The sequence below is a fragment of the Brachyhypopomus gauderio genome, chromosome 7 (assembly GCF_052324685.1).
Source record: "Brachyhypopomus gauderio isolate BG-103 chromosome 7, BGAUD_0.2, whole genome shotgun sequence".
In the NCBI taxonomy this organism is placed as follows: domain Eukaryota; kingdom Metazoa; phylum Chordata; class Actinopteri; order Gymnotiformes; family Hypopomidae; genus Brachyhypopomus; species Brachyhypopomus gauderio.
In genome coordinates, this window is record NC_135217.1 from 18,613,751 (window position 1) to 18,627,155 (window position 13,405).

The window sequence follows — 13,405 nt, forward strand, 5'->3', positions numbered from 1 at the left end:
TTAATAACAGTAAACAGTAACTGACCCATTTAATAACAGTAAAAACACTGTCATTCAAAAAGATATGGCTACTATATATATATATCTATATATATATATCTATATATATATATATACTATAGATAAAAATATATATTGTAGCCATATACATTGTAGCCATCTACATATGAGGATACTATATATATATATATATATATATATATATATATATATATATATATATATATATATATATATATATATATATACACTATAGATAAAAATATATATTGTAGCCATCTTTTTAAATGACAGTGACACACACACACACACACACACATATATATATGTATTCGTATGACTGTATTCGTGTAACCAGTTGTGTCCCCACATGACTCACACTGATGAAGAGAACCCAAAGCACACACTCTACACACACTCCACCTCAGCACAATTAGTTCAGGAATGATTTGCGTGGCAGGACTTTCTCAATCTTGACAGAACATAACCTTACACTGCACCGTTTTCACCCATTAGTGGGCCTAAATTTTCCAAGAGTTATGGTCAGATAGGGCTTTAACTTTGAAGAACAGCGGAACAAAATGTTTTCCAGCTGTTTGAGCAATGTCAGAGGAGCTTAGGGAAGCAGTTTGTGGCAAAATTATTCTGCAATGTGCTGAAAACCTATCCTAATGGTAAATTCCTCAGGTCTTTGGTAGTAGACTCAGACATTTGGGCACTATTAAATCACGATAGTATCCAAAATTCCACACAAGAACCGCATTTCCTAACATGATACTGTGTGAAGTATTTCCTTCCTTATCAAGAGCAACAACAACAAACGTATATTGTGTATATATTTCTCCAGAGTGGGGGTTAGAAGGCTTCGTAGTTAGCACGAGCCCTACATGGACGAAGGTAAAACCTGAGGCGTTTCCATCAGCAGGTTCCACAGCTGTCTCCGCCTCCATGGTGGTCAAAGTGGAGGTGTGACTTGTGAAAGCTTTAATTGTACAGCGATGTTAAGAGTCAGCAGTTCAGAGCTCAGGCCAACGGTAGAGGGAAAAAAAAGTGCTGAGTGGGCCATTTTAGATTGACGCTCTGTCGAGACACAGACGAGCTCTTGTGAGCAACAAAACGTCTCCTGGAGCGTGGCCGTATTGTAGCTCACACTTTTGCCCATCTGGACAGTGAATCTTGCACTAAATATTAGGTTGGTGAACCTAGCTGCCACTCTGGTTGAAAGAGTCATGTATGCACTACGCGTGATCACAGCTGCCTGAACCTTGTACCATGTGACCGTCGGGGACGCTGGGTAATTGTTTTGAACACATCTTCCCACAAATCCACAAATAATAGCACAGTTGACTTCAAAGCAACCTAGAAATGTCCCTACAAAGTGGGAATGTGACTATTATGTGGCTTCATCATACAGCTGGAGAGAAGTTCCTCTCCATGGCCATGCAAGTCCGTCTGCTACTCTGCGGCATACTGCGGGCAGGCCATAAGGACCATACCAGCTATAATCACCGTTATGGACCACGCCACAACTCCTTTAATTGGGCCAGTTGTTCCAGTGCATGCTTCAGAAAATGAAGCATGCACAGATGTGTCTGTGGTGTTGCGGGCGTGTCCACATGGACTTGCCATACATTGTCTGCGTTGGAGGGGAATATCTGAGGTCAGACAGTGTGTGTGTGTGTGTGAGTGAAACGGAGCAGGGTCCACTATGAGCTGTGCCTGAGATCTCACATGTGTGTGTGTGTGTGTGTGTGTGTGTGTGTGTGTGTGTGTGTGTGTGTGTGTGTTTTGCATGGCCTCTCCTCCTGGTCTACCATCTGGTCTCCATTACTGCTGGGCGTATAAAAGCACGGAGGGAGAAAGTGCCGATCTGACAGTTCCCCACTCTCTCTCTCTCTCTCTCTTCCCCGCCAACCACGCAGCGGGTCACTCCAGCAGCCATGAGCTCTGTGCTGTGGGTCTGTCTGCTGTGTGTGCAGGGCTGCCTGCTCACGTACGCTCTCGACTGCGCCGACACCGGCAGCGACTGTGACCCCGGGGCGCTAGGCAGCGTTAAGGTAAGCACTTCCTCTTGCCCGCGTTACCCTCAACTTTGTTCTCACGTTTTTTCATGTGCATCTCCTCCTCACATTCCACTCTACCTGATTTGTAGGGGATGAAAGTCACTTGTGAAATGGGTTCAGAGTTGTTTTGCACTGTAAAATTACTAATTAACATTATGTGAAAGTACAACTGGGAAAGATTGTTAAGCACAAACCTTAGGAATGAGCTCTCCGAAACAATAAAGATGCATGTTTACCACCTGATATACCAAGAAAAAGACTGTTAATGTTTGTAATATAATCAAAACTATTATGGCTACTAAAGGGATGGAACAGATGATTTTTTGAAATGTAATCCAAAAGGCACTGTTGTTTGAAATTTGTTATTCACACTTGTTTGAAATGTGAGACCATTAGTTTTATTTAAGCAAGCATAGTTGAATTATTTCTGTGGTAAGCAACGGTTTGTGAGCTGGCATGCTCAAGCACTCTGTTCCTGGAAGTGGGCGTCACAGTGGTGTGTAAGGAGCGCATTACTGTCCAGGAGGACACACTTCACAGGTATGAAGTGTGATGAGGAAACTGGAGTTATTAAAGGCGGCAGTGGTAGACATCACATCATGTTCAAAGGACTGTTGTAACCACATGGGTGGATATGAATGAGCTCTTTGATGTTTGAGCTCTCTCTCACACTAATGTGGTTGTGAGCCTTTACCATGCTGGTTGCCAAAAATACCCTGAAGGGAACGAGATGTCTCCAACTTTCCATGGTCCTACTGTGAGTCAGTGTCCTGTTTGGCTTTCCGCCTAATGTTAAGGTCCCCCTACCCACTCTCTCTCTCTCTCTCTCACACACACACACACCACTGTTCACAAAACTATTCGAAATGTGTTGCTTTTCTTCTTTGTTTCTCTGTGTTGCTAATTAAGTAATTAGTTGTGTTGGAGTTAAATGTAGAACTTGTAATGGACGGTCAAGCCAGTCTGGGCCTCTGCAGTGCAGTGTTAGACCCAATGATGCTCGTGCTAGTGAGAGAGCAGACTGGAGTCCAATAAACATAATGGCAAGAATGAAAAAATGTCCCCAAACCAGCATTCTGTCCTCTGTATGTGATGTAATGGGTACCGCAAGGCTGATTATTGGGTTATTTACCTTTGCATATAAATAATAATATTCTTCCTTGAAAATACTCCAGTTATCTGTCAGATGATTCAGTAACCTACTTTTATATTCGTTCTTTATATGGCTATGCGATAGATAGTCGGCTTGCGGTAATCCTTTCCAGTAGCTATGACACGGGAGAATGGACAGTTTGAAATAGCTGAATTCTCAGATCTAAAGATGGGAGCAAGTTTCCACAAAGAAGAAAAAATGACTAATACACTGGTGGTCAGAAGATGAAGTACATAGTTCTTAAAATGCACTCAATCCAAACATCCATGATCCAAATGTTTTCAGAGAATTCACAGTAGAAATGAACTCATGGTCTTAAAAACAGGAAAAGGTGAGACAAAGTGAATAAATGTTATTTTTATAAGTTAATAATATTAGACGTTACTTCAACAGAGGAAATCCGGTACTTTGAAATTAATAAAAACAAAAAAAGACTTGGATATTCCCAACAGTGCATGGTGAATGGATTCATAATTCAGTTCATTTAATAAATCTCTTTCAGAAAGAATTCACACTCAGTTTTCAGAGTCCTGAATAGAAGTACATTTAAAGCATTTGAATGTGTGCAAAAATTGAGAAAATGCATCTTTGGTTGCAGCAGTTCAGGTACAACACTGATAGGAATATTAGTTTGGGAATACCACCTGAATAAAAATGTTCAGTGTTAATTGACATCAGTGTTAATTGATGTTTCCAGTGTCAGTTTCCTGTTGTAGGATTGCAATTATCCTGAAGCGGTAGAACAGTAGAACAGTAGGACCAGTAGGACCAATAGGACCAGTAGCTTCACCAGTATGAACTTCAGTGGTGAAGCAGGATAAGGAATTTTCCAAAGGACAGAAAAATGGAAGTTGATATAAGGTATGCAGCTTTTCTATCTGTTAAGTGTCTTTATATTCGATTCAGTTGAGGGTCCGGAGACACTCTGAGGCAGAGAGAGAGAGAGGAGCTCATCTCAACCAAGTCAACCGGCCAGGGACCTTCTCAGCCAAGGGCCATCCAAACACCCTCATTCAGGTGTGTGTGTGTGTGTGTGTGTGTGAGAGAGAGAGCGAGAGAGATAAATGTTTTTTTAAGGCAGTGAGATATACCGAGGTCCAGCTGAATGTAATTTCTCCTGTGTTTTACTGCATCAGACTGACAGGTCGAGGCGTCATCTAAACAGCAACAAAAAGAAACAACCGTATAGCCGCAAATCACGCTTTGGCACCTACTCCCTGCTCAGCCACAACCTGGCCACCTCTCTGCAGGTGCGTATCCATGGCAGCAATCTGCCGTGACCCCAAGTGTCGCCTTTTTACTTGGAAGAAATGAACGCCCATCTTACCCATTCAGGTGAAATGCTGTGTTCACTATTGTGATGACTACAAAACAGGAAATGTGAGATGGCGTATGTTTACCTTACTAAATCGAAGGCAGATTATAAATAATCTCTAGTGTAAACGGACGCCTGATATTCAAGGCAAATATTAAAAGCACAAATGTTGAAGTGAACATTTCCCATTCCAAAACGCATCTTGCCAGCATTACAGTGATTCATTAGTGTGGAGAGGAAGGGCTGATGGATCTCTGGGATTTCTCTTGCAGGTAGTGAGAGCCAGGCAGTTCTCTGCGGACGCTGGCACCAGACACATCCCCCCATTACAGGTACGGGAGGGAGAGGTCACCACACTTATTACTATACTTACCAAGACCAGTCATTGCCCTAAATGTTGGTCTACTCACAGCTGCAAGTGTAAACCGTACTAGACCTTATCATAACTATCAAGATAATCCAGAAGCTTAATTCAGAAATTAACCATAACCCAAAGACAAGGAGATACACCCTTTTACACCCACTCAGCTGGCTCATTGTAAAAAGGGCAGAGAGCAGCACACTACCTTTATAAAAGAATGGCTTTGTATTACTGCAACCGGTACGTCTGCACATGTTTGTTGCAGGCAGTGAAGCAGAGAGACAGAAGAAGTGTGACCCGGAAGAAGAGCACGAAGGCAGCGGTCTGCTCGTGAGACGGGTCGCATGCAGAACGCACCAATCAAAGGCCAGCGCAGGCTGATTGGACCATGGGCTCCAATGGGACACATGTTAACTCCATTCTGAATGCTTTGTGCTGAGGCCATCGATCCTGGTGCACCACGCATGGAGTGTCGTGTTTGGACGTCATTAGCGAGGAGCGTGTTGCAAGCATGAATCGAGGGCCATTACATGCTAATCTACATTACCTGCAGCGGTCATTGCTAGCTCTTCAGATTTCAAAATGCACTACGATGGTAAAAGTGCATGTGTGTACGTTGTTTAAACACACAGGATCAATCTCTTGATTAGATGCTACAGGGCACTGAAACACCCATAAACATTCACACACAAACCAAGGCTAGCCTGTATTAGCACTTATCATGGCAGGACAGTGAAAACAAATGCAGTGTATTTTTTAAAGCGCACTTTTACCTTATTTATGCTGACAAACATTAGCTGTAAACGTGCAGGGCTTTGCTAGAGCAAATCTGCTCTAAATAAGCAATACTCATATATACAGAGTATGAGAAATTTGGAACTACCAAAAACATTCCAGTCTTAAAATCTATAGTCATTTTGATATTACTCTTTCATTAAACTAAAATAAGCTATATTTTAAAAATATAATAAGTGATAGATACAGAGCAGATACAGGTCTACAGTACTGTAGCGGACTGTGTACATTTCTGGTTAAATAAACTCTATTTACTCATGTGGATCATTTTAAGGCCACTTACTGCTGATGTGAAACTAATCATACAAGGATTTAAAGGGTGAACCATGTTAATGAAGATGTTTGTATTAAAGTTATTTTTCTTTATGAATTATAGTGTTATATTAGATTTGGTTTAGTAAAAAGTGGGTAGAGGGTGAGACCGTGAGGAGAGACTGTAAGGAGAAGGAGAGACCGTGAGGAGAGGGAGAAACCGCGAGGAAACACCGTGAAGAGAGGAAGTGCTGAGAAGTTGCAAGTGGTGACCTCATCACTCAGACCTTATATGGATCTCCAGCTACACATGGATCCACTCGCCTCTTAACCACTCTGTGTGTGTGTGTGTGTGGGGTGTGTGTGTGTGTGTGTGTGTGTGTGTGTAGACCATCCCACAAATGCATTCAGTTAAGGGCTTTAGCATGTTTCTGTTTCGTGCTTGCTCACTGGCTGGTGAACCTCCCCACACAGACATCTGTTGAAGAGCTCAGTCTCCAAACCTTTATTGTCTGATTTGATGTAATAAAGTTTTTGCTGATGTACACAAGCAAGGCCGACAGTTCCAGCAGGAGCCAAGCGATCAGAAGGAAAAGAAACGCTGTACACTGTGTGTGTGTGTGTGTGTGAGAAAGTTTCATCAGGAATCTGACAGGCAATAATATTTTTAAACAGCAATGTTTCTAAGAAAACATGATCCATCACATTTCATTTTACTGCTAGAACAAAAATACATTTTTACAGATTTCAGATAGACATTTTAGTTGTACAATCCATTTCAAACGTTCATGTAGCACTGCTACAACAGTGACTGTTAGGAACTGTGTGCCGGAGATTAGCCAGCATGCTGTAATCTTTATACAGCTTGAGTCAGTACACCATTACAGGCTGATTTGGTCTGTTCAATTATATCCTGATCATGTAAAACTGATTAATTCAATTAAGTAATAATTAAGTAATGCTGTTCAGAACTCAGAAAGAAATCAATGAACATGAGGATTATTTTTTTAATCATATGACATGTAAATGACAACTGTGAAATTGTACAGTGCATTTAGAGTCAGATGCTTAAAAACAACTGACCAGATGTGGCAGTGTGGGCTCAGCTGTTGTTAAGAGGTCAGTCGAAACCAAATCCTGTGGCTTGTTTACAGTTTAGCGGCCGTTTGTCTGAGCTGCTGGGTGAGCTCCAGTCGTGCGAGGGAGGACAGGTGAACCTCGTCAGGGCCATCAGCCAATCGCAACGTCCGCACGTACGCATACCTGCACGCAGCCACATAGTGCTTCATCTTCTCCTGATCAGTAATACGTGTGTGTACACACGCACTCTGGACTGCAGAATATATACAACATATACGCACAAAATACACGTTGGCCAAATTGGTAAATCATGTTTAGACTGTTCTACTTACATCTGAGCCAGGGGGAAGTCATCAGATACTCCAGCACCCCCGTGAACCTGAATAGCACAGTCCACCACCCTACAGGCCATCCGACCAGCTGCCACCTTAATCATGGCAATCTATGAAAGACAAAGACACACACACACACACACACACCGCAGTTAGTGTTAGTCCTACTGACACATTCATTGTACAACATTGTTCCAGGGTTTGTATGAGCATGAGGCAGAGAGAAAGAGCGTGAGAGAGTGTGCATTTGTGTGTGTGTGTCTGTGCGTTCACGTGCGTGAGTGCGTGTGTGTGTATGCGTGCGTGTGTGTGTGCGTGCGTGTGTGTGCGTGCGTGTATGTGTGCGCGTGCGTGTGTGCGCGTGCGTGTGTGTGTGCGCATGCGTGTGTGTGTGCGCATGCGTGTGTGTGTGCGCATGCGTGTGTGTGTGTGTGTGTGTGTGTGCGCGCGTGCGTGTGTGCGTGCGTGTGTCATTGCTCTGGTGAGGTTAGGCTCACTACTGGGGGATACACAGACATGGCGTCACTAATGGGATCAACGCTCCGTCAGGCCGGATGCGGAGTTGCTGTGGCTACAGTCAGCAGGAAACACGGACAAACGATCATCACCCCAGGAGATCAGCAGGAGAATCACCCCCATCACCCCCCTATCGGTTTAATTCTCCTGACGTCACCCTCACGTTGAACGTTCTGCGGGCGCTGTGTGTGTGTGTGTGTGTGTGTGTGTGTGTGTGTGTGTGTGTGTGTGTGTGTGTGTGTGTGTGTGTTAGTGTTAATCCTGGCATGCGGTACCTGTTTCCTCGCTGCCTTGTTCCCCTGCGTGTCGAGTGTGTGAGCAGCATGGAGACACAGCAGACGGGTTTGTTCAATAGCGATGCGACACTCTGCGATCCAATGAGCCACCACCTCCTACAAACAAAACAAAACTGTTACCTAGGCAATTGCCTAGGAAAACAATACACAACAGTTACCTAGGAAAACAAAAACAAAACAATATACAAACAAGGGTAAGATCAGCTGAGAAATACATATGCCAAAGTAGATATTTAATTCAGTACCCATATAGAATTTCTACTGAATTTTATCCAATTCTCACATAAAAACAAAGCAGTTATTACTTTCAACTCTAGGTGTCATGAATCCTCATACCTTAAAGAAAAAGATGGTAATTCATTTAATTAATAATATCCACAATTGATCTACTTATCAAACATACAAAACAAATGAACAAAACTTTGCTGCAGTTACTTCAGAGCAGAAGGCAGAAAAGTTTGTTCAGTCTGGTAGGATCCCAGCATGGACCCTGCTCAAACACACCTAGATCCACTCGCTGTGTGTTTTGTTTGCGTGTATTAAAAACACAATCTCCTTTCATTTTCGCACTATCCTGAGCTCCTACAAAGTGTTTGTCAGCATTTATAAGTTACATCTGCAGACATGGTCCACCGAGCTGAGATGAAACAGCTCTCTGTAGTCTCACTGTTTCAGCTTGGCTTGCCTCCATGATACAGGGCCAGTGAGATTCTGGTCCCAGTGCTGAGTCCAATCTCACACTGTACAGCAGGCATGACTACGCAATCCTTCAGGAAGGCAAGTTACCATAAAAGGTTCAAAAGTGTCATTAATTCTTTCTGCGGCTGTTCAATTCATTCATATGTCAGGAAACAGCATCATGAAACATCAATTAATTAATTTAATAAATCTAATTAAATTAAATTAAAATGAAATATTATTCCAAAATCTGAGAATGAATGAATCCCTCCTCATAAGAGTCTCCTTCTTCGCTGGATAGAAGTGTTGCATTGTCAGCAAGCAAAATATAAAAGGTAGATCTGGAAGAAAGATAACGATCATTTACCAAACCAAAAGCATTTTATTAATTGTATTGGCTATAGCTGGCTAGTTTAACGTTTCTTACCGCCAAGATTCCACAAGAAAAGAACTCTTGAATGTTTTAATATTAGTTCATTGTATAATATTTCCCTAACCACATACTAACCTTAAATATGTTTATCTGGCACACAGACAGATATTTAATTTTACATATCAGGTGACATTATTAATTCTCCATTTGAAGCCTCCAAATGAGGTTTCACTCATAACATCATTATTTCTGTATTACTTTTCTCTAATCTGCAGATGAACTTGACATTTTGCTGTACAAGAACCTGTGGGTTCTGACCCAGATGACTGTTTGGTGGCAAATCACAATTTAGAGGTCTTGGCTACAACTCAAGGTTGTTTGCTTGACCTCAGCTGGAACAGTAGTTGATAGCTGGATAATGCTGGTGGTGTAGTTGGATAATGCTGGTGGTGTAGTTGGATAATGCTGGTGGTGTACACAAGCATCCACTACCAGGAATGTTTCCTAACTGTGATGTTAGGATGAGGCCCTGCAGACACTCACGTGCTGGTACAACATCTTCCCAAAGGTCTGGCGTCTGGCTGCCCTTTGGCACAGGAGCTCCAGGGCTCTCTCCGCCAGGCCCACGGCCCGCATGCAGTGGTGCAGCCGGCCGGGCCCCAGACGGCCCTGCGCTATCTCGAAGCCTCTGCCCTCACCTGCAAGCACACGGGCGCTCCGCATCGTCAACCCCACCCAACAGCGACGGCCCCAGATCCCCTCTGGGTCCTAGAGCCTTTCACTTCACTTGTTTGAAACGTTCTTCAATGTAGAACAAAAATATGGTTCTCTGAAAGGATTTTATATTGTTTTAATCAATACAATTTTAGTCTTGCAATTGTGTTATTAATACGTAAAATCCTGGTCCACGAAAATACAACTGTACGTGCACTGGTTTCAGCAACTTGCTAACTCACCCAGAAGAATGTTGGAGACTGGGACACGCACATTGTCAAAATGGACCTCAAAATGGCCACCATGGCTAGCATCTGTGGAGACAAAAGAGAACCACCTAACACACGGTTGGGGGGTGGGGGGAGTTCTGCAGAACCTGACCTTCTAAATGTGATAAATGTTAAATAGGATAATGGAACAATAAACCAATCATCTTAGAAACACTGATATTTAATGCACACAGAGGAGCTCTATTAACATAAAGATGAAACAACCCAGCAGCTCCCCAAAAGTTTTGAAAGAAGAGAAAGAAAGAAGAGAAAGAAGGACTCTGGCTATCTGAGAGACGGACAGCGGCTGGATCATCTGCCAACCTGTAGGAGCTCACCATCTTGTCCAAACACAGTGAGCGGTCGAACCTTCCTCACACCAGGCGTATCCATAGGAACCAAAATCATACTGTGCTGCCCATGTCTGAAATACACACATTACACCAATTAACACAAACATCATGATATCTGCAACTTAGCAAACTAAATACACATACACACAATCACACTTCTGAACACAAAACTGTCCGTGCTATGAACACACTCCCTAAAACGCTGCTGATTCAGACACACAAGATAAATGATCCAACCAGTTCCAATATCAGACACGGTGGGGAGATGTGCGTCCTTTGCTAAGCACACTTAGACAAGACAAGCACACTTAGACAAGCCACTCGGCGGCTGCTGCGTCTGGGCTGCTTACAACAGGCTCTGTATGGTGAAAAAATGAGGACAGGGTTAAAGACAGCATCTATCTATCCATCTCTCTCTCTCTCCATCTCTCTCTCTCTCTCTCTCTCTCTCTCTCTCTCTCTCTCTCTCTCTCTCTCTCTCTCTCTCTCTCTCTGCGTAATTTTAGAAGGTAGGGCTAAAAGTAGAAAGTCAAAATGCAAGAGATGAATTTTTAAACAGAATAAGAGATTCAGTTCCAAAAGTATTATGTGGTGTGTACACACTCAACTGTAACCAACTCCCACACACTAAACCTCACCCACACCTCATACCACACACATGCACCCTAAACCTCCCTGCACCCACACATGCACCCACACAAACTCCCAGTCCAACTTCACCTATGCACCAAACTACAGTTACAGAATGTGCAGGACGACAAGCTCAGTTTGAACCACTTAAAGAGTTGTAAGGCTTTGACTTTGATGACGTTAAGATGGTCTTGTTCTGTTCACACAATGTGCACATACACAGATGCACACACACATGGAAATGTGCATACCACCAAATATGTTATATATTACAATATCTAAGTGGCTTATCCTTATTTCATCTCTCTCTGTGCGGTTTATAGGAAGAGGGCAGGACAGCAGGGTGGAGATGTTATTCTCACTGAAGCACACAATGACCCATCTCTCACAGTGTAACCCTGAGTAACCCCATAAACCCACACCCACCTCCATCCCACACAGTCAAATAAACATACCAACCACCTGCATCTTTCCACTGACCAATTTCACCAGGAACCTGGCCCCATCCCAGAAGAGAGAGAGAGAGAGAGAGAGAGAGAGAGAGAGAGAGGGAAGAAGGGAGGCTGTACAAAAACGGAGCGCTTTTTGAACCTGTGAATTGCACATGGTTTCATGAAACAGAGTGATGAGTGAATACAGTAGCTCTGCTGAGAGCCTGGTCGCTCACTCGGGCTCCCTGGTCGCTCACTCGGGCTCCCTGGTCGCTCACTCGGGCTCCCTGGTCGCTCACTCGGGCTCCCTGTTTCCCTTCTACTTCACGCACTGAAGTTCTTTGAACATCACTGAGTTTCTGTTCAACACTCTTGGACGTTTCACCCCAGATCTCTGCCTGCAGTGCCCCTTCCCCAGCCCCATCCACACTCTTCCCACGCTGATTATCCAAACCTTCCATGACTTCACTGGGCCAGTTGGAGCGGTAACCTCTGTGGTAGGCGGGACCTAAAGTCTGGGGCTGTGTTTAGACATGGTTCACTAGGAGGAACGCAGACAGCCAGACCTCTGCGGTGACCACAGACAGGACCCATGTGCACCATGGATGGGCTTATAAAGAGGAGGTTATGATGAGAACAAGGTCGGTAGCTGCTGATCGCTATTATCTGCTTGGCTGGTTCAATACAAGACTAAGCATAAGGGTGCACACACACACACACACACAGCACATACCTACAAAATGGCTTCAAACCTCTACCTTTTCCTATGACACACACACACACAGGCAAAAACAAAAACAATAAATACATTTTAAAAACTGTGTCATTATTTCATCCCAGTTTGATACCTGGTGCTGTTGGAGTCAGCCGACTTGCTCCTACACATCACCACAGCAAGCGCGCACGCCGGGTTACCTGCACCTAGGTTAAAACATTAAAAAAAAGGATTTTCAAATTTTCTTTATTATACAAATGCATTCATAAATAATCATATATGTGTTAATCTACTGAATACAACTCAAAAGGCAAAGAACACCACCAAAGAATCTGCCAATGATGAACCTGAAGAGAGGCTTTGGAGATCTTCTGTCTGTGTTGGGGGAGTCACACAACCACAACCACTACAACCACAGTGAAGGTCCAACCCAATTTCATAAGGAAAGCACAATCTGATTTACTCGTTTCTCCCATACAGAATGTGTGTGAATTGGGAAGTTTTGAATGTTGCTTTTCCTGTGTGTCCTGTGAGTCTATGCATTTTTCTTAGGTCTACAGTTCCAATTATAACCTTTTATGAGAAAAGCTTAGTTTTCTCAAATGTATATCACTCATAACCAAACTACTCCTAATGAGCAAGTTGAGTCTGAGGTTTACGCTCATCAGGGGTTTGTACTCTAGAGGGCGCTCTCGGACTCTGCACAAATGAATCCATATGCTTGTTCATCCACAAATGAATCCATATGCTTGTTCACTGCCTCTCACGCACACAAATACACCGGCACACTCCAGACATTAATACAAGTACATACACTGACATACAGCAAAGAACCAGTGCTGAAAGTATTATCGCTATTATCAATAATAATAATAAGTGTAATTTATACAGCCTTTCTCATCTACAACATCGCCTTACGTTGAGAGGAAATTTTTTTCTCACATTATATATATATATATTATATATATATATATATATATGAGAAATTTTAAATGAATTTAAATTCACACACACACACACACACACAACAAATACATACATCTCTGGAGATGATTCCATATGAGTAAGTGGAGTATTTT

The 13,405-nt window shown here is 43.0% G+C and overlaps 2 protein-coding genes across 3 annotated transcripts in view; one reads left to right on the forward strand and one right to left on the reverse strand.

Annotated features, from left to right (window-relative positions):
- Positions 1-1,864: 1,864 nt before the first annotated feature.
- On the forward strand, positions 1,865-5,946 carry LOC143519145 (uncharacterized). The gene is made up of 5 exons (XM_077012265.1): positions 1,865-2,057; positions 4,123-4,233; positions 4,353-4,466; positions 4,804-4,863; positions 5,158-5,946. The coding sequence occupies exons 1-5, from the start codon at positions 1,941-1,943 to the stop codon at positions 5,224-5,226; spliced, it is 471 nt and encodes a 156-aa protein (XP_076868380.1). The 5' UTR covers positions 1,865-1,940; the 3' UTR covers positions 5,227-5,946.
- acad11 (acyl-CoA dehydrogenase family, member 11) overlaps positions 5,659-13,405 on the reverse strand; it is a 36,106-nt gene continuing 28,359 nt past the window's right edge. Inside the window, exons 14-20 of one of the 2 annotated variants that reach the window (XM_077012262.1) lie at positions 12,460-12,532; positions 10,536-10,621; positions 10,171-10,242; positions 9,758-9,912; positions 8,143-8,259; positions 7,352-7,461; positions 5,659-7,202 (exon numbers count right to left, since the gene is read on the reverse strand). In XM_077012262.1, the coding sequence (XP_076868377.1) occupies positions 7,088-7,202; positions 7,352-7,461; positions 8,143-8,259; positions 9,758-9,912; positions 10,171-10,242; positions 10,536-10,621; positions 12,460-12,532 (728 nt within the window). In that variant the 3' untranslated portion in view covers positions 5,659-7,087. Of the gene's footprint in view, positions 7,203-7,351; positions 7,462-8,142; positions 8,260-9,757; positions 9,913-10,170; positions 10,243-10,521; positions 10,622-12,459; positions 12,533-13,405 lie in introns of those variants that run through there. The other variant, XM_077012263.1, reaches the window with a different exon arrangement.

What these genes read in the sequence shown, in the direction of transcription:
- LOC143519145 (XM_077012265.1), top strand. Translation starts at nt 1,941, where the DNA reads ATGAGCTCTGTGCTGTGGGTCTGTCTGCTGTGTGTGCAGGGCTGCCTG. An exon ending in GGGCGCTAGGCAGCGTTAAG is followed by an intron (nt 2,058 to 4,122) that starts GTAAGCACTTCC and finishes TATTCGATTCAG; the next exon opens with TTGAGGGTCCGGAGACACTC. An exon ending in ATCCAAACACCCTCATTCAG is followed by an intron (nt 4,234 to 4,352) that starts GTGTGTGTGTGT and finishes TTACTGCATCAG; the next exon opens with ACTGACAGGTCGAGGCGTCA.